The 19,476-nt window shown below is 58.8% G+C and overlaps 2 protein-coding genes across 7 annotated transcripts; both read left to right on the forward strand.

Annotated features, from left to right (window-relative positions):
* Window positions 1-3,000: 3,000 nt before the first annotated feature.
* zdhhc1 (zinc finger DHHC-type containing 1) lies at window positions 3,001-6,895 on the forward strand. 6 transcript variants are annotated; one of them, XM_052064171.1, is made up of 10 exons: window positions 3,002-3,380; window positions 3,465-3,678; window positions 3,764-3,939; window positions 4,301-4,402; window positions 4,928-5,040; window positions 5,125-5,262; window positions 5,433-5,551; window positions 5,628-5,689; window positions 5,762-5,867; window positions 5,940-6,375. In XM_052064171.1, exons 2-10 carry the CDS (start codon window positions 3,466-3,468, stop codon window positions 6,249-6,251), a joined length of 1,341 nt encoding a protein of 446 aa, XP_051920131.1. In that variant the 5' UTR covers window positions 3,002-3,380; window position 3,465; the 3' UTR covers window positions 6,252-6,375. The 6 variants fall into 6 exon arrangements, with proteins under 6 accessions (XP_051920126.1, XP_051920128.1, XP_051920131.1 ...); XM_052064167.1 differs by having other exon boundaries at window positions 5,433-5,689; window positions 5,940-6,895; XM_052064169.1 differs by having other exon boundaries at window positions 4,928-5,262; window positions 5,940-6,376.
* An 804-nt stretch (window positions 6,896-7,699) lies between these two features.
* adamts17 (ADAM metallopeptidase with thrombospondin type 1 motif, 17) lies at window positions 7,700-19,066 on the forward strand. Its single transcript, XM_052064159.1, has 23 exons — window positions 7,700-7,975; window positions 9,041-9,345; window positions 9,471-9,636; window positions 10,852-11,009; window positions 11,120-11,203; window positions 11,803-11,960; window positions 12,295-12,338; window positions 12,565-12,670; window positions 12,855-12,995; window positions 13,069-13,219; window positions 13,284-13,385; window positions 13,575-13,720; window positions 13,953-14,122; window positions 15,699-15,826; window positions 16,223-16,343; window positions 16,420-16,500; window positions 16,706-16,863; window positions 16,940-17,069; window positions 17,147-17,282; window positions 17,545-17,782; window positions 17,921-18,073; window positions 18,203-18,395; window positions 18,545-19,066. Exons 1-23 carry the CDS (start codon window positions 7,918-7,920, stop codon window positions 18,691-18,693), a joined length of 3,276 nt encoding a protein of 1,091 aa, XP_051920119.1. The 5' UTR covers window positions 7,700-7,917; the 3' UTR covers window positions 18,694-19,066.
* The last annotated feature ends 410 nt before the right edge of the window (window positions 19,067-19,476 follow it).

Raw genomic sequence — 19,476 nt, forward strand, 5'->3', positions numbered from 1 at the left:
AAGGCCTTCCTCCGCCTTCCTCCGCGTTCCTCTGGGTCGACGTTGGCTATCGCTTATCCGTTGAGCGACGAGCGCGCTCTGCGTGGACGCGTGCCGAAAGCTACTCATTTGCTATGGACGCTTTTCGATGGGTGGATCCGAACCTTTGAGAGCCGGCGGCGGCGGCGGCGACCGGGTTTTTCCTCCACCCGATTTTTCTTTGCGAATGACTTCTTCTCCAGCCGTTTCTCCGCAAAGCAAATGTGAGCAGCAAGTCAAGCGTTTTCTATTCGGACGCCAAACATTTCAGGTTAGTGGCCACCGTGGTGGTCTGCGGCACTGAAAGTGCCCCTCCCCCGCCCCTGAAAAGCCCAGCAGAAACATGTCCTGAAGTGACAAGCCAATTTCGTGTGTGTGTGTCTTTACTGGCAGTAAGCGAGCGCACTTGTGCTTGTGCTTTGGGGGTGGCAATGGAAAGAAAGAGGAAACCTTGAAATAGGAAGGGAATACAATGGCACCTTGACTGCATGGCTGGAATCCAGACATCAAAAGCAATCTGAGCTGCTTTCCCGTAGAACCTCAGCAGCCCCCCCCCCCTCAATGTCCCTGAATGACCCTAATACAAACATGCGCGCACGCACGCGGTACCGCATGTTCCGTCCCGAACGCTTTGTTGACAACCCGCCGGTCTTTGAGTGATCCCAGGAGCCCCAAAAGTTCTGCTCGGCGCTTCTGCTGCGGAAAGCCGCCATGGTGGGGCCTCGGAGGGGTGAGCATCTTTTATTTCCTCTTGTTCGGACTCTTACGCGACAATTATTGTCCGGCACGGCGCTTCCTGACTCGGGTCGGATGCACTTGTGCACACGACGGCGCCGTCCGGCTCGCTTCTTTCTGCCACCCCAATCTTGCGCATTGAAAAGGCCGCAGGATTGTTTCACAACTTTCTCGGAGCCTCGCGATCCTTATTGCTCCTTTTCCCCCCCCAGTGGTGCCCCTGCATGCACACACACACACACACACACACGCAGCGTTAAGTGTCTACAGATGTGCGTCCTCTGGCTGCTCTGACGTTTTCTCACAGGTTGTTGGAGACAACACAGCACCACGTGTGTGTGTGTGTGTGTGTGTGTGTGTGTGTGTGTCCCTGTGGAGAATGTTTTCACAGGAATTGTGTTGATGTGCGCGCATGTCCCTCTTGAGAACGCACGTCCGTCTTTGTGCTCAAATAGGCCGGAGCAGCGACGCGTTCAGAGCGTCATCGGAGGATGACGGCGTGAACATGCGAGCGCGTGAGGGGGTGAAGGTGCGAGCGAGCGCAGGAAAAAGCTCCGTGGTGACGACAGGAGAATGAGCAGCTGAGAGGACAGAAGAGCAACGCCAGCGGAGGCACGTTATGTTCTCGCAAACACGCGTGCACCGACAAACAATGCCCTTGTGTGTGTGGAGGGGGGCGGGGCATGAGGGGCTCCTGAGAACGTACTCATGTGCAGAGGTCAAAGGTCACATCCTGCCGCGGAAAAACGTTCACCCGCACCTGCGTCTGGGTCTTGCACGAGGACTTGGCCTAGTCCAAAAAACGTGCGATTTTTAGCACTTGAGTGCGGCCCGTCCCGACTTGTCGAGTCCTTTTGCCGTCCAGTCCCCGGTGAGGCCCGATAGAAGCGGCGGATGAGCCCCGGGGCGGGGGCGGAGCCGCTTTGCAGCTTGTTTCTATTAGAACATGGGAAGGGGGGGTGCGTAGAGGGAGGCCGGGGGTGTCCGCACGTCCACTCGGATCCAAGCGTACCGGAGCCGACCCCCTCCCGTGACGAAAGAAGCGCACATATTTCAAAGCTCTGCGGGTTGCCGGCTGGCTCGTCGTCCGTTGCGAACGTCGCTTTAATTTCCTGCCCGCCCACCCCCGCCCCCGCAAAAGCAGTTCAGCCAGCCCCCCTCTTCCACCTCCAGCGGCTCCGATTTCCTCTGGAAGTCGCGGGAACGCTCGGCTCTTCGCGCTGGGCCCGCACAGGATGACTGCTGCGGGTCTTGGAAAAGCAACGAGGGAACAAATGGCCACGCCCACCCCGATATTTTGACCAGCGTTCAGTCCTCATTTCAAGGCCCGGACGAGCGAGGTCCGCGTCGGTTCGCCTTCTTCAGTCGAGGCGTGTTTGGCGTGAAGCCTCCCGAGGTCGTCGCGGTGCACCGGAGGCAAACGTGAGCTGGAGCGCCGGGATGCGGCGGCCCTTTTGCATTTGCGCAATAGCAGACTTGGACCCCCCCCCCCTCACCCCCGCCCCCCAGAATGAAGGGCAATGCCGTGTGGAAACGGTTTCACTCAAGCTTTCCACGTCTTGAGCGAGAGTTCCAAAATTCAAGTGGCCTCTTGCTTCTTCGCGTCTTGATTGTCTTGGCCGTTTCGGGGAGCGTTTTTGAAAATGGCACTTCAATGGCAAATAAAACATTTCAAAATGCTGCAGGAGAAAAGCCAAACAACAACAAACGTCTTCACTCTTATTGTACTTTGCCTTCTTTTGCATGAAATTGAAACAATATTTGTTTTGTGAGCCACTTTCTATGATTTGACATGAATGTCATGATGTTATTCTTCATGAAATGACTTCAATATTGTCGAGTGGATATTTATTGGCATTATACGTTGACAAACGTTTACGGTAGGTTTTATGTCATACACGTTCTTCTTTCGTGGCCATATTTCTTGAACATGGCGGTGTTCATCTCTTTGCCGAGGATCGAATGGAATGATTTCCGACATCGTCGTCTGGGCCAAATGGTGACAGTGTGTCGGCCGCGGACCCCCCCTGCCGGTGTGCAATGGCCTATCACCCTCCGACGTCTCTCGGCCCCGGCTTGTGGGCGGGACAAGATCGAAAGTGGCCAATAGGGAGCGCCTGGAAAACGACCGGCAATCCGTGGAAGGCCGCGGCCTGCCGCGCCCCGGCAGCCTATAGAATTGGCGCAGCGCGATCATCGGAGCCAATCGTATCGCAAAGAGGGCGGGGTCCGCTAGCTCCAATGGCATTCACGTACGTCAGCGGGGCCTGTGGGCGGGAACCCCGATTCAAGATGGCGGCCACCCGAGGATCATCCCTCTCGCCTCAGCTCAACTTCTCGAGTCGGGCTTCGTCTCGCCGGCTCGTCGGCTGACACTCGTTCCCGTCCTCGGAACGGAACACCCGCGGGCTCGCGCGCCGCTCGCGGTCGCCGCCCGCATGCCTGCGCGGACGTGAGCTAACGTTTTCAACGCCCCGCCGTGACGTCTGGACCGTGAGCTTCCAACGGCCGGCGGACGAGCTCGGGCTCGCGCCATCCGCCAGATGAGTGCCGCTCGTCCCCCCGATCGATGGCCGGAGCTACTCGTCCGCACTTTGTGGCATTGAGGAATGAACCAAGCCGCTCGGGTGGGTGCCAGACTTCCGCTTCTCTCGCGGGTCCCGCGCGCGCGCGCTTGTGTGTAACGATGAGGCCGGTCCCGTGCGGCGCAGGATGGACTCCTGCGCGAAGACCCGAAACCGCACGGCGCCGACGGGCGGCGAGGACGGTGGGCGTCGATCCGGCGGCTCGCGGACCAACGGCTGGAGCTGGCCTCCTCATCCCTTCCAGATGCTGGCCTGGCTCCTCTACGCCTACTTCGCCGCGGTGGGCCTGGGCGTCCTCGTGCCGCTGCTCCCCGCCCACTGGACGCCCGCCGGCTATATCGTATCCTTGACCGGTGCGCCTCCCCCCACCCCCACCCCCACCCCCCCAACGCGTTGCCCGAAGAAGCTTCCGATGGGCCGCTCAGTGCACGGGCGTGATGTTCGCGTGCCATCTGTGCACTCACGTCATGGCGGTGAGCGTGGACCCGGCCGACCGCAACGTGCGAGCCAAGAGTCCGGGGGGGCCGCTTCCCGTCTTTGAGCGCTCCAAGCGCGCCCACGTCATCGAGAACTGCCACTGCTACCTCTGCCAGGTGGACGTGTGAGTCGCGCCGCCGCCGGTCCTTTCCGAAGATCCAGATCCGCTCCCATCCCGCCGTGACTCGCTTGCGCTCCGATTCTTTGGCTGGCGCTTTTGCCGGATGTGAATTCGGCTCCACCCGTTCGCTTGCTGAGGTTGACGTTCCAACTCGTCCCTCCTCCATTGGCTTCGGATGAGCTCGTTTCGACTGCGACCGCTTTGGATCTCTGGGTGGAGATTCGATTGGCTTTTGATATGCCGGCTTGCCATTTTAATTCCGATTCAAATGTTTGGGTCTTGTTTCAACTCCTTGCCCCCCTCGCCCTGCGGCACTTGTCAGCCATACCCATGCGCTAATGCTGTGTGTGTGTGTGTGTTTCAGAGGGCCCAAGTCCAAGCACTGCAGCGCGTGTAACAAATGCGTGGCCAACTTTGATCATCACTGTCGCTGGCTCAACAACTGTGTTGGAAGCCGAAACTACAAGTCAGTCGACGTCTTCCGCTTCCTTCGCGGTCGCGCGTGAGAGCGAGAGAGTTTGCGGTCTAAAAGCCGGAAAAAGCTTTGCAAGAAAAAGAAAATGCATTTGAAATGTTCTGACAAAATAAGCAAAGAACCCCCCCAAAAAAATCTGATCCAGGATGATCGGTTTCGGCGCGCAGCTCACCTGCTCCCGGGCCGCACAGAAGGAAGAAAGTACTTGCATGACTTCCGTTGTATTTATTTTGGAATCTGGGAGCTGTTTTATTTTGAAAAATGAGCACATTCTCTCTCACATCCGTGTGCGGCGTGTGGCTCTCGATCGCGGGTCGAGGCGCGCTTCTCGCTCGCGTGATGGCTTAGCGCTAAAATGAAAGCGGGGGGCTGGCCAGATGTGATTTTGCTCTCCAAAGCGGATCTTTGCCAAGGGCTCCGTCGGATTCGGACCAAACGGGAGCCGCGGCTTCAGACGCGAGTGTGGCGCCTGCGCGCAACGTGTGGCTTGCCTGTTCCCCGTCTGCGTGCGCCCAGGTTGTTCCTGTACAGCGTGGCGTCGGCCGCGCTGGGCGCGTGCGTCCTGCTGGCGGTGTCGTCGTACGTGCTGATCGCCTTCTTCTCGGAGCCCGCCGTCGACCGCTCGCGGGGTAAGTCCCACGCGGAGGCGGCCGCTCGCCGCGCTGACCGCCGGCGCGCTGAGCGGCCGCCCGCACTTCTTCCCGCCAACGCAGCGCCCAACCGGACGGCGGCGCCGTTCCCGTTCTCGCCGCCGGCCGCCGCCGTTCCCGCGCTGGCCGCCGTCACCGGCGGGCTGGCGCTGCTCGCCTGCGTGCTGCTCTGCCACCTGCTGCTCTTCCACTTCTACCTCAGTAAGTACAGTCGGTGCGCACAACGCAACCGCCGGCTTTGGTGGTGTCCTTCTGCGCAAAGGCCACAAAAAAACAAACGTCGGTAGCGAGACGGAAAAAACGACGCGCTTGACTTGCGTGTTTGGCCCGCGAAACGCGACCGGGATGACGACGGCGCGCGCCCATTTGAGTGTGGAACAGGTTGAGCACGTACGAGTACATCGTGCGACAGCGCCACCGTCAGGATGGAAGGCGGACGACGAGCCGGGAGGACGTCGAGCGCGCCACCCGTCCGTCCGTCCGCTTGAAGGTGACGCGCGTGAGGTCGCCGCGCCGCCTTTCACTTCTGATGATGATGATGATGATGATGATGATGTGGTTGTCAGGAAGCAGACGACTCAACGACGCTGGGCTACACCGAGCCGGAGCCCAACGGAGGCCGCGCGCAGTGAGACTTCTCGCCGACCACATCAGCGCAATCTCCTCTGTCGACCAACTGTGTGTGTGTGTGTGTTGCAAGGTCGGTGGCCAATGGCAGCGTGAGGGGCGTGGCCAGCCCGCTTCTCAAGCGCCAAGCCCCAACCACAATCTCCACACAGCACAACTCTGCCGAGTTGTACACAGAGGTGAACACACACACACACACACACGCGCACACGCACACACAAGAGTTGAAAGCGAGGTGTGTGTGCGTGCAGAAAATGGCGGCAACGATGGCGATGACGAAGAAGAAGAAGAAAAAACAGACGAGCAGGGGGGCCGGCGCCACGGCGTCAGACAGCGGTCCGGACGCCGGCCGTTTGTCGGAGCGGCCCGGCGCCCGGCTTCCGGGCCCCACGGGGCGTTACCGCCCCCACCCGCCGCCCTCTCCCGTGCGGGCCGCCGCCCCGCCCGCCGACTACCACTCCGACTCGGCCGAGTCCCTGGAGGAGGTTCCCGTGGCGCTGGACAAACTGGGCTCGCGGGCCCCGCGGCGGACCGCCCTCGCCTCTTCGCCGTCGCGTCGGTGAGCGGAGCCGGCGGCGGCGAGCCGGCCGAGGGAAGGACGCCGGGCGCGCCTCGGCGGTCCTGCTCCCCCCTCCCTTTGCCGGCGGATGGCGGCGGCGAACTCCCCTGCGGCGCCACCGACGCGCTCGCGGGAAGCCACGTCCGCTCACAAGTTTGTCAGTCGTCGTCTGCGCCCCGGACCGGACGCCGGCCGGTCTCGGCTCTGATTTTCAGGCCCGCCTCCCGTTGATTGTTTGGGAGCCAACCAAGTGCCTCCCCGCGCCCCCCCGGGGTCCTCGGCCAAGAGGAGCAACCGCATCCGACTTGAAGGTCTTCCGAAAATTTGCCGCCTCCCTGGTGATTTTGTAAACGGCCAACGGCCCCTTCTTCCGGGCCCGCCGATCTCCCTTTGCATCGTCGTTCGAGCAACCTTCCGCTTGGCCGCTTCGCAACGTGTTCCCGTTTCAAACCGTTTCAAAAAGACGCACGTTTGCAAATGTGCACTTTTTTTTTCCCCTCCCCAAAGTAAAATGTCACCTTCCAATTCCGCTCGACGATTCCAAGCACGCACTCTTTTTTTTTGGATCCCCCTTCGATGTTTCTCAAGCCACAAGAGTTTCCACGGTCCCTAAATTCACGCTTGCCTCAAATTTTTATTTCCGCCTACAAATTATTGCGTTTCATCGGTTGTGCGCATTGTGGATTCTGTTTTTTCAACCCCCCGCCACCCCACCCCAAAAATAAATCTTATCCATGCAGCTGATAAGTTTGCTTTTCTCGTGTTTTGAAATTGTTGTGGCAGCGGGCGCGCTGCAAACGTTGACGAGTCAAAGAAAGAAAATGGAGGGGCGGAGGCGTTGGCGCCAGTTGGCTTGGTCGCGGCCCCCCGTCGGCGAGCGTCCGGGCGTCGCGAGGCCCTCCTCAAAACGCAGAGAAGTGTCGGACCATCGCATCGGCTTGCCACGCGATACGGCCAGCGCGCCACTACTGCTGCGCGGACTGCGTCTCAATCTATGGAAGTTCTCCACTTGATTCCGTGACCCCCCCCCCCCCCCCCCCAAGTAAAGATCGATGATCACATCGCACTGAGTCATGATTGGTCAAGGTTTATAGTACGTCAATTACTTTCAGGATACAAATAACTTTTGGGCCTTTTTGTGGTGGTGGGAGTTCATGTTCATTTTAAAAACAAGAAGACTTTTCCTTCATTTCAGTCTGACTATATTGTCTTCGTTGTAACAATGCACAGCACAGCAATCTCCTGTAGTTCGGCACACTTTGCTTAAAAAGCAGGACGAATGTAATCGCTCCCATTTCCAACGGAGCGCCAACGAATCCAAACGATTCGGAACCGCTGCGCACGCGCGGCCTCGGCGGCCGCCCCTCCAGAGCACGCGTAAGGTTTCACTTCACGCCCCCGCTCTGATTGACAGCCGCGTCGGCCATTGAGAGGCGGCGCTTTCCTCCAATCGCATCGGACCTAAGGCGGAGCCGGCTCCCGAGGGCGTGTCCTCGGCCCGCCTGATTTGATCCACTTTTGGGAAAGAAGAAGAAGAAGGAGGGAAGAAAACGCGTGGTCGTCTCGCGCTCCCTCTTGCCGGCCCGACGACGTTTGTCCAAGTCCCGGTCCCGGTGCTGGCGAGCGGCTCCGGTCCCGGTCCCGGTCCCGGACCGTTCCTTGGCTTCGGCATGCGGAGCGGCCGTGTGTCTTGCCTGCTGGTGGCGCTGTTGTGCGCGGAAGCGTGCGGTAAGTCCCGAGTCGGCTCGGCTAGCGCGTCGCGTCGCGGCCGCCGCTGGCTGCCTGCCGAGTAACGGCGTACAAATATTTAGGGGACCGCGCCGAACGACACTTTTCGGCTACCGCTCCTCCCCTTGACGATGTTTGTCCTTGGACCGAATACGCTCGAAGCTTTTGTTTCAAGCGCCCATTTTTTTTTGCCGAGAGGGAAAAAGACCGACTGACCGATCGACTGACAGATGTCAGCAGCTTCTGGCCTATCTCCTCTGAGAAAACACCTCGAAGTGAGATGGATTTTGCCTGCTCGTTTAGCTGCTAACGTTTTTTTTTGACGAGGCACGTGACGAATGAGCGCCAAGTTGTCCGAAGCGAGCGACTCGAGCCGGGGCTCATCTCATTTCTCCGTTTGCACCTTCCACGCGCTTCTGTTTACATGCCAGCCCCTCCCACCAGATGTGTTTAAATCGCGTCCCGTTGTGACTCCGTCGGGACGTCGTGACATATGAAAAGCTTGAAAAAGCGGGCGAACACGTTGCTCACTTCCTCCTAGGCGCCAGGAGAAGGACCTGTGACCGAGTGTCTGTGCGAAGCGGCTGGTGAGGGCCAAGGGAAGCATTTGGAGTCAAGCGAAGCGTAGGCAATGACTTTGGGCGCCATAAAAGTCATCTCTGCACCCACACCCCCTCCCCGTCCGTCTGTCTTTTGTTCGTTTGGCTACCGGACATTCCCACACCATCAGTGGCAACGGACGGCCAGCTTTTCTCGGTGGACGTCCCTCAAAAACATGGCGGCGATGAGTCCGTTGCGGCCCGACGGCAATCGGCGGCAACCGAGGCGGGTTGGGCTCGGAGTGGCCATTTGGACAGAAGGGTCGTCGCTTTTGGGGAAATCTCGATGTTCGGCAGGCCCCCGCCAAAACCGGTTAGCCGGGTCGAGTCATGAAACTCTGCAAATAATTGATGCTCCTTTGCGGTTAATGATAACAAATCTTTTGGAGAGGAAAAAAAAGCGATGCAAACGAAACGTCGCCTCGTAAACCGTTGATGACATGATGATGGGCGTGCTTTTGCTCAGCGGCCATGGTGGACGGCGACGCGGATTCCGAGGAATCGGCGGAGGTGTTCCCCAGGCTGCTGTCGGCGCCCGGCGACCCGGACCGCCTGCTGGTGTCGCTGGCGGCCTTCGGACGGAACCTGCGGCTCAACGCCACCAGGGACGGCGGCGGCCTGCTGCCCGCCCATCTGCTGGTGGAGGAACGGCGGGCCGGCGGGACGCCGCCGGCCTGCGTGCCAATGGCCCGCAAGCAGCTCTGCCTCTACTCGGGCTCCGTCCTGGACCGACCCGGTTCGCTGGTGTCCATCACGGCCTGCGGAGGCCTGGTACGCTTGCGCCCACACACGCGCGCACAAAAGGACTCTACTGACGTGGGATTTTGGGTCCTCATTTCCGTGTTAATAGCCGTCCGGCGAGTTGACCGGCCGTCCCCGGGCGTTTCCCTTTGCAGACGGGTCTGGTGCACGTGGACGGCGAGGTTCTGTTCATCCGCCCCCTGGAGGAGGAAAAGCGGCGGCGGCAGAGCCAGCGCTCGCCGGGGTGGCTCTCGGGCATCAAACATCAGCTGATGCGACGGCGCCGCCGAGACGCCGACGGCGCGCCGCGACGCCGACGAGGTGAGCCACGCGCCGGCCACCAGGGGGCGCCCGCGCCACCCTCTGGACGCGGCGCTACTGCGGGAAGGCAAACGGGATCGCCGACACGCCCGCGAATGGGGACTTGGAAAGTGTCCTCCTCGGGAGCCAGAACGCGCACGCCATAAAAAACACGCTCGTCATCATCACTCGGTACAAAACACGCACGCGCACTCTGAGCGTGAGTGTGTGGTGGTGCGCGCTCATGAAGCCAAGCAGCTTGACCCCCCCGCAAAAGTTACATAAGCCCTCTCAGGCAAGACCACACACACACACACGGTCTCTCCCTTCTTAATACGTTGCACGTGTTCACGAGCAGGTCAGACGGCGAGCGTTAAGAGCGTTGCGGCTTCTCTCACATCAGGCTTGCCGCCGCTCCTCCAAAGAGTGCGTTGAAAGTGTGAAAATGAGGAAGGCCCCCCCCCCCCCGCAAATGTTTGAAATCAATCTTTCAAATGACAACACGCCTGCAAACTCGGACCTTTCCAACCCTGCAAATAAATGAGCATTGCTGATGAAGCGGGCTCAAGTTCTTTGGGGAAATGCCTGAAATTCCCCTGCCCTTCTCTTTTCAATGGTCTCTGCGTCTGCCCCCCCCCCCCCCCCTGCACGGGTCCTCCCTTGGATTGTAGCCGTCGTCACTTGTGGGCTTCCGAAAAGTCGGGCCATGTCGTCTCCAAAGAGTCGGCGGTGGTTTCCTTCTGCGCATATCAATGCAGGCGCCCCCCCCTCCTATTCCGTGACCGCCGTTTATGTCTCGCTCATTCACGTGGTCGCCCCCGCTCTTCCGTGACGTCATTTCTTCCCCGACCTGAAGGGAATCGAAAGCGTTCGTCCCTTTCCGGAAAGTCTCAATCCTCCAAGATGACACATTACAAACAAACAAACAAACAAAAAGACAGAGAATCACATTCAACCCCTTCACCCCCCCCCCAAAAAGCAGCAGATTTACAGATTTCTTTTCCCTTTTTTTCAAATCTCAGTCACACACTTCAACAAATGCCAGAGCATTGTAAAACCGTCAAACGTTCTCCCTGTCGTTTATTATTCAGGAACAAAAAAATCGTATCTATTTTTTTGGAATGAATTTCCAAAAATTCCTTTTCGCCCCATAAATTCAAACAGGACGGCGGGAGCAAGCCGGAAGCCAGAAAAAAACATTTTTTTGTCACTGAAAAGCGCCACGTGTGTTGACAGACGAGGAGAAGGCGGCGGAGGGAGGTGGTCGCAAGCGCGCGGCCATCCCCGGCGAGGACGCCTACACGGTGGAAACGCTGCTGGTGGCCGACTCCAGCATGGTCCAGTACCACGGCGCCGACGCCGCCAGGAGGTTCTTGTTGACCGTCATGAACATGGTGAGCACAACAACAAGGCATTTACGCCCCCCCAAGCCCCCACCCACCCGCAGAATAGGTGGTGGCCAGCGTGTGCTCGTCTCTTGTATGTGTGTGTGTGTGTGACTCAGGTGTACAACATGTTCCGGCACCAGAGTTTGGGCGTGAGGATCAACATTCGGGTCACAAAGTTGGTTCTGCTTCACAGTCGCCCAGTGAGTGTCAGCTTGGACCAGCGCCGGTCCTGTCAAGTGTGTCACTGGTGGATGGGAAGGCATGAAACCAAACCCTCGATAAAGTTAAACTCCTCTACAACGAAATCATGCTTGCAGCAAGACGTTTTTCACAACAGGGGGTTTTCACTCGAGCAAATTTGATCTCGGATGTAAGCACGCACGCACACACAAACGTACGTGTACTCTTGATTATTTTTATTCCAATAGTATGAGCATAGGGCAGGAAGCGCTTGAGGTCACTGTTGGATTAGACTTTGTTGTAGCGAAGGCAATGGCAGAGAAAAAGATTTCGTATAACGCAACGGCGGTTTTTTCCGTCGTACGGGGGGCAAGAAAGTGGGAAAGGTGTGAATGCGTGAAGACTTTTTTCACACTAGGGGGTATTTTCGCCCATGTAGGTATCGTTGTTGAGGAGTTTCACTGTAGAAACCCGATTGTGTCCACTTTTCATCCACTCGGGCTTCTCGCCGACATTCTTGCGCTTGCGTTCACTCGCTCGCTCTGAGCCTTATCAAAGGCCTTCATTCGAGCGAGGATCGCGCACGCTCTGGGTTCCCCCGCTCTGCGCCTTCCCTCAGGACAAGCTGAAGGTGGGCCACCACGGCGAGCGTTCCCTGGAGAGCTTCTGCCAGTGGCAGCACCAAGAGTTTGGAGGCCGGCGCCGCCTGGGAAGCAATCGCCTGCCCGCAGGAGCGGACCGACTCCCGCCCGTGGACAGCGCCGTGCTCGTCACCAGGTGGGTTGGCCCCCAACCCAGCCGACTCGGCCTCGGGCCGCACGGCCCCGGTAGCTTCTCGGCGCTTCTTGGCACACCACTGCAAATGAGGGCATCGGGGCGCAATGTGTAAACCCGACCAGCAGAGGGCATCGTTTGGCAGACGCTCGCTGAAGTCGAGAAGCGCGAGCAAGCAAAAGCAAAAGTCAGGTGGACTCCCACAGTCACGCACGTTTCTCATCAGCGCCGTCCAGCGAAAATGGATCCCAGGCCCACTTTGGTGTCCGGACAGCGTCTTGCGTTTGTGCTTTCCCCGAGGAAGGAATGTGCTGACTTGTTGTTTGGTGTGTCTCAGGACAGACTTCTGCGTGCACAAGGAGGAACCGTGTGACACTGTCGGTAAGCTTCCTCGCCGTCCTTTGCACTGGTGTCCCCATGTCTTTTTTGCCACTTTTGGGGCTCTTTTTGTCAGTCTCGTGCTCTTGGGGGCAGTGGGGGGAGGGGGGGGTTCTTTTTGTGTTTCTCTCAACGTCTTTTTTGTTGTTGTTGGTCTCGCCTGTCTTTTTGCCCCCCGTGGCGGGCGGTTAGCGTGCGGCTAACAGGCGCGGGCCTTTTGCGTGTCAAGGTATGGCGTACCTGGGCGGCGTGTGCAGCGCCAAGCGCAAGTGCGTGCTGGCCGAGGACAACGGCCTCAACTTGGCCTTCACCATCGCGCACGAGCTGGGCCACAAGTGAGTTCCCGTCGCACAGATGCCGAGCTCGCCTGCGGTTGCAAAGGCCGCTCTCTTGCTTCTGCAGTGCAAGTCAGACCAACTGGGGGGGGGCTAAAAAAGAAAAAAAAAGAAATGGCACAGGACCTTTGAGACTTTTAACACTGCACTTATTGTGCTCATGCGTGTGTGTGTGTGGGGCCAGCATGGGTATGAGCCACGACGACGACCACGCCTCGTGCAGCGGCCACGCCTACATCATGTCCGGCGAGTGGGTGAAGGGACGCAACCCCAGCGACCTGTCGTGGTCGCCGTGCAGCCGCGACGACCTGGAGAAGTTCCTCAGGTGACCTCCTTCCTCCTTCGCATACGGGCGAGCCACGCGGGTGACGGCGCCGCGCGGCGTGTCTCGGCGCCAGGTCCAAGTCGAGCGCGTGTCTGCTGCACACGGACCCGTGGAGCCGCCAGCAGCCGCGCCTTCCCTCCAAGCTTCCCGGGATGCATTACAGCGTCGACGAACAGTGTCAGATCCTCTTCGGAACCAACGCCACCTTCTGCTCCGACATGGAGGTAGCTACGGGGATGGGGGTGGAGGGGGGGACGCCAGGATGACGTGTGTGCGTGTGTCTCGCAGCACTTGATGTGCGCCGGTTTATGGTGCCTGGTGGAGGGCGACGCCTCCTGCAAGACCAAACTGGACCCGCCCCTGGACGGAACTCAGTGTGGACCGGACAAGGTGGCAGGCCGGCCAGCGCTCTCTCGCCTGCACTCGCTGCCGTGCATGTGTGTGCGCGTGTGCGGGAAGGTGCATTTGTGAATGTCCGGCAACTTGCGTGTGTGTTGCGAGCATGTGTGCATGAGCATGTGCGTGTTTTTGCCTAGCGTCTGTGTGTCTAACGTGTGTGTGTGTGTGTGTGTGTGTCAGTGGTGCCGCAGCGGGGAGTGCGTGAGTAAGAGCCCGATCCCGCAGCACGTGGACGGCGACTGGAGCCCTTGGAGCCCGTGGAGCATGTGCAGTCGCACGTGCGCCACCGGAGTCCAGTTCAGACAGAGGAAGTGCGACAACCCCCCGTGCGTACCACACTCGCACCTCCGCCTTCAAGTGCCGTGCGTGGCGCCCTCTTCCGCCGTGGCCTTTCACCACAAATGATGTTCCCGCTACGACTGACTTTTGGCTCGCACATGGACACATTTCAGTGTCCGAGACATTTTCCGTCCATAAGACTGCTAGTGGCGTGTTATCAATACCTGCTAATAGTATCACTGGTATCCATGACAACAGCGCGTGTGTGTGTGCGCGCAGGCCAGGACCGGGCGGGCACCCCTGCCAAAAAGCCAGCGTGGAGCACAAAGCCTGCGAGGGTCCTCCGTGCCCAAAGGGGGCGCCCAGCTTCAGGGACCTTCAGTGTTTGTCCTACGACCGACACGCCGGCAAGAAGAAGAGCGACATGCTAACCGCCGTCGTCAACGAAGGTGATGCTCACGCGCGCGCGCGCGCGCGCCGACGGCCTCAGAGCCGCCAACGCGGATGTGTGTGGCTTCATCCGTGCGCGGCTTCGCGCCCGCCCGTGTGTCGGCATCGACTACGTGTGTGTGTCGCGTGACCGCGCACGTCTATTTTGAAGGGCGATGTGTGTGTTTGAGAGCCACAGAGAGCGCCCCCTTGTGGATGCGTGTCAGCGTCCAAGTGTTCGTGGAGCTCTGTTTTTAGTAGAGGTGCCAAATTATTCATTGCGATTAATTAATTACAATCTGTTAAGCGCGTTCGTCTAGATTTTAATCTCTGCCTTTATTGTTTCTGTCGGTGGGTTGCCGTTTTCTAACATCCCTTTGGCTTCGCTTTGGCCGAGTTGTTGAGGGCGGGGAAACAACTGTCAGTCACAGCCTGAAGCGCACATTGATTGGCCGCCATTATGTTTGGGCTCGTTTGGCATCAGCTGATTGGCTCCCATTGGAGTTGGGCGGGCTTAGTAAGCGGCGGTGAAGAGAGGAGAGGGCAGGCGAAAATGGAGCCGCGTGTGAGAGTTCTCCGCACAATGAATGGACAATTTAGATTCCAAAAACGCCCTGGCGGCACACTTGAGAAAGGAGGAGTTTGCGTAGCACCGAAGCGGCTCCAATTTAGCCTCCTACATCAATGCAAAGCACCCAGTCGGGAGCGCAGCCACGGCCGAAAGCGTGAGCAAGATAGCGAGCGAGAGCATCGTAGCAAAAAGTAAACGGCCCACGTACGAGCCATAGGTGACGTGTCCTCTGTAGACTACGAGAAGGGATTGAAGTTTAATTCGGCGCTTTTAGTTTGTCACGATGAACAGTGTTATTTCTTACAGCACTGTGATTCAGGGGTCCGTTTTATTTATTGTTTATTATCTGAACCAAGTTCAGTGTTGAGTACTTACAGCATATTGCTCAGAAAATTCTTCTTACTGTTTTCGATCACCTAAGCACTTTTTAAGGACCCGATGTTCTATTTGACTTGTAATTCTTTGGAGATTTACAAAAACAAACAAAACAGTGATATTTCCCCCTAGTGGTCGAAACTCAAGGTTGCAGGTCAGACTTTGACTCGTCTCAAATACAGCAAGTCAATGTCAATGGCTCGGACTGCATCCGTCCCAAGTCTGCTGAAAATAAATCAATCAATAAAATACTTGTTTTATAATGATATAAATATAAAATTATTTATTGTATAATGCCATTATTGATCTGCCTCAATAATGTAACAAATTTAAAATGAAAATAGGGGTTTTCTCAGTACTTTTTAGATGAGATTAAAAATAGATTAATTAGATTAATCACAAAGCCCAATCAATTAATCGCACTTTTTTAAAATCGCTGGACACCACTCATTTTTAGTATGCGTGCGTGTGAGAGAGAACGTGCATGTGATTGAGCGCGCCCTTGTGTCCTTGTGTGGGCATATACTTGTGAGAGTCAGGGTGTGTCAGCGTCTCCACGTTTCATGCTTAATGCGTGTGTGTGTGTGTGTGTGTGTGTGTGTGTGTGTGTGTGTGTGTGTGTCTGGTTGCGTGCGCGTGTTTGCGCCTAGAGAAGCCATGCGCGTTGTTCTGCCGTCCGGTGGGTCGTGACATTTCCGTGCTGATGGCCGACAGGGTGATGGACGGCACGCCGTGCGGTCCGTACGAGGCCGACCTGTGCGTCAACGGCAGTTGCCAGGTACGCTAAGCTCAAATCAACCAAGCCGTCACGTCACGTTTCAAGGGGACGAGTCGCGGCCGGCGGAGGTTGACGCGCAGCCGAGCGAGTGCCGCCTGCCGCTGGTTCTTGTGCTCCCTCTAGCGGTCTGACAGGGAATCGCTGCCCGGTGCCGGTGCACTTGGCTTCAGCACAGGAGCATTTTGGTTTATTTATTGAGGTTAAAAAAAATTCTATTTTGTGTGATACGTTTTCCTAAAATGATTTCTAAAGATGGTAACTCACTGCCCGAAAACATCGGAGCCTTTTTTCCAAGACTTGAGCGTCGTGCGACTCGACGGCCCAAAATGTCTCAGTGCAAAAAAATCTCGACGTGAGCCGACGTCCTCGGGTTTGGCCCTCTTTGTCGCCCCGCAGAAAATCGGCTGCGACGGCGTCATCGGCTCGTCGTCCGAGGAAGACGCCTGCGGCGTTTGCGATGGCGACGGACGATCGTGCGCCGTGGTGAGGGGAGACTTCAACCACAGCGGCGGCATGGGTACGCCGCGTCGCCCCGTCACAAAAGCCGATTGCTCACTCTTGACACTGCTGCGACTTGTGTGTGTGCGCGCCAGGCTACGTGGAGGCGCTCGTCATTCCCGCCGGAGCGCGGCGGATCAAAGTGGTGGAGGACAAACCCTCGCACAGCTTCCTGGGTAAGACACTTTGGCGCAATTTCCCTGGAGGGAAACGTGTCCTTTTTCCTTCCGTCGTGTGTCGGGGGAGGGCAGAATTTGTCTCGAGTGGATTGTCCCTCCTTTTCCTCGGCCAAGATGCCATTTTTTTCCTGGGGTCTGGTTTCCCCAAACGCTCGCCGCTACCTTGTGACCTTGTGACCTTGTGACCCCGCGCCCGCTCCAGCCCTGAAAGACGGCGGTGGCAAGTCGATCAACGGCGACTGGAAGATCGAGCTCCCGGGAGAGTTCCAGGTGGCCGGCGCCACCGTCCGATACGTCAGGCGAGGATTGTGGGAGAAAATGTGGGCCCGGGGGCCCACGCGCGCCCCGCTGCACCTCCTGGTAACCCCCCCTCCCCCCCCAAAAAACGGGGCAGCCTCCGCCCCGCACGACTGAAGCTTTCCGTCCGCCTCGGCAGGTGCTGCTGTTCCACGACCCAACGTACGCCATTCACTACGAGTACACGACGGAGCGCCCGGGCCCCCCCCAGCGCCTCTACGTCTGGACGCACGGTGGCTGGGGCGCCTGCAGCGCGCAATGCGGAGGAGGTAGCGCGCGACGCAACGCGGCGCCGGCGCCCGGCGCTTCCCCGACTTTGACACGGCCGCCTTCCTCTGCTCTGCAGGCGAGCGGAGGACCTCGGTGTCGTGCGTGCCTTTGGCCAACCGCTCCGCCGAGGCCGCCGACGATTCCTTGTGTGGGGCCGAGCGTCGGCCGGCGCCGCAAGTGGGGCCGTGCAACCCTCAACCCTGCCGCTTCCGGTACGCGCCAAAGCCTCCCGTCCCCTTTTTTCTTCCTGCCAACTCAGACGCGGATAGCTGCCGCGTCGCCCGCTGGAACTTGGGGAAGATGCACAGGGATAAGGGGGGGGGGGACTATTTCCCCAGTTGCTAGTGGCCTCCCGGTGTGCGGGCGGGGCGGCGCGGCCTGCCGCTCAAGCCAGTTTGCAATCGAAGCACTTGCCCCCCCCCCTTTCCTCTCACCGCACTTTGAAAGGCAATTTGGTTGTGCGCCGCGCTTCAGGTGGTCGGCGAGCGAGTGGGGCCCCTGCTCGGCCACGTGCGGCCCCGGCACGCAGCGGCGGCGGGTGCTCTGCGCGCGGCAACGGCGCGACGGCTCACGTGAGGAGGAGGAGCAGGAGGAGGGGGAGGAGCGGGAGGACGGGGGCGGCGGCCGCTGCCCGGGGCCCCGCCCGCCGCACCTGCAGGCCTGCGAGGGCCGCCTCTGCCTCGCCGTCTGGGAAGCCTCCGAGTGGTCGCAGGTGGGTCGCCAGCCGAATTGCGCAACATCGAGCCACACTTCCTTTTCACATTTGAGAAAGTGGGTGTGTGGCGGGAGGGGGGGCGAGAGGGAGAGCGGGTTCTTTTTTTTGTCTGAGGCGATCCCGTTGTCACTTCAGTGCTCGGAGGGCTGCGGCCAAGGGGTGCGCACTCGCAACGTCACGTGCGGCAGCGCCGGCGGCCTCTGCGATCCGCCGACGCGGCCGGCCCACCGGGAGCCCTGCCGGGACCACTCGCGCTGCTTCGAGTGGAAAACCGCCCAGTGGTCCAAGGTAGGCCTCGGAGACTCGGCCGCCCCATCCAAAGCGCGCCAAGTCTTGCTTTCTCCACCCGCTGGCCGCGTTCCCATTTGGTTCTCGGGGCCGCGGGGCTGACCGGGCCTTTTTGTCTTTGGCCGCCAGTGCTCGTCGTCGTGCGGGCGGGGCCTGCAGTCGCGCGCGGTGCAGTGCATGCACAAAGTGAGCGGTCGCCACGGCAGCGAGTGCCCGCCGGCCCTGCGCCCGCCCACCTACCGACCCTGCCGGCCCCAGGGGGAGTGCCGCCGCCGCCAGGCCACCCAGCTCGACGGCAACGCCATCACCTCGCCCAGGCTAGGTGGGTCGGGACGCCGCCCCCGCCGGCCCCGCCTCTTTCCGTCCGACCCGCGCCAAATGGCTTTCTCGCCCGCTTCTTCCGGTCCGACTCGTCCTCCTTTGCGGCCACGTTCTTTGTTTGTCGCCCCCTCCCCCACCCCCCCACCACAGCCGCGCTGACCTACAAGTGCACGAGCGGCGACCAGTGGCCCGTGTACTGCCGCGTGATCCGCGAGAAGAGCCTTTGCCGGGATGTGCGCTGGTACCAACGTTGCTGCCGGACTTGCGGAGACTTTTACGCCAGCCGGACCTCTTGGTGACGGCGGAGGACCGACGGCCGATGGGACGGGACGGCAAGACCGGCAAATGTTTTGCCAGACGCCCGAAAGCGAAAGTCAGAAGTCACATACCTCGTAACGCTTCCGGCGCTAACGGATTAGCCGACCGACGGCCAACCTGAGACCCCCCCAAAAACAACACAACTGATGTCATCGGTCGGCTCCTCCCAGAGCGGAAGCGTCGTCAAAGGTGCTATCTTCTTATTTTGACGATGATTTTTAGGATTGTATTTAACACGATGACGATTTTTGCGGATTGTTGTCGATATTTGTTTTGAGTGGGCTGCCATTTTGTGTACCTCGCGTTCTTTCTGTACTTGATGGTGCTCGACGCAATAAATGTCTACTGGCCTCAGGCACTCCACTTGACTGCTGCGCCAACAGCCCGCGTCGCCAGAACAATACGCAAGCTCGTGTCATCGGAGTCAACGGCGCTGTGAGATGGACCTCCGGATGGCTTCTTATCTTTTTTCTGCTAAGAACGCCTTACTATGCATGGTCGTTTTTTTGGTCGACACTCGGGCAGAACCTGAGGAGTGGCTCTACCAAGCCATTCCTACTGAGTGCCCTGCAGACAGACTAAAAATGAAATCCATCGTTGTGCAACCTCCGAATGAACCCACTGCCACAAATGACACCAGCAGGAAATGTATTGAATGGAATGAGGCACTCATGACATGGCATTTCAATTCACACAAAAGTATAGATCTAGCTACCGAGGTCGAGACCTCGGTCTCTCCGTCCGTTTCCTGATCCTGCTGCCGT

Source organism: Hippocampus zosterae, chromosome 4 (assembly GCF_025434085.1).
Source record: "Hippocampus zosterae strain Florida chromosome 4, ASM2543408v3, whole genome shotgun sequence".
Lineage (NCBI taxonomy): Eukaryota > Metazoa > Chordata > Actinopteri > Syngnathiformes > Syngnathidae > Hippocampus > Hippocampus zosterae.

Coding starts and splice junctions, on each gene's coding strand:
- zdhhc1 (XM_052064166.1), top strand. CDS start 3,466: ATGGACTCCTGCGCGAAGACCCGAAACCGCACGGCGCCGACGGGCGGC. Junction 3,940..4,300: donor TACCTCTGCCAGGTGGACGT/GTGAGTCGCGCC, acceptor TGTGTGTTTCAG/AGGGCCCAAGTCCAAGCACT. Junction 4,403..4,927: donor GTTGGAAGCCGAAACTACAA/GTCAGTCGACGT, acceptor GCGTGCGCCCAG/GTTGTTCCTGTACAGCGTGG.
- adamts17 (XM_052064159.1), top strand. CDS start 7,918: ATGCGGAGCGGCCGTGTGTCTTGCCTGCTGGTGGCGCTGTTGTGCGCG. Junction 17,070..17,146: donor CAGCGCGCAATGCGGAGGAG/GTAGCGCGCGAC, acceptor TCTGCTCTGCAG/GCGAGCGGAGGACCTCGGTG. Junction 17,783..17,920: donor AAGCCTCCGAGTGGTCGCAG/GTGGGTCGCCAG, acceptor TTGTCACTTCAG/TGCTCGGAGGGCTGCGGCCA.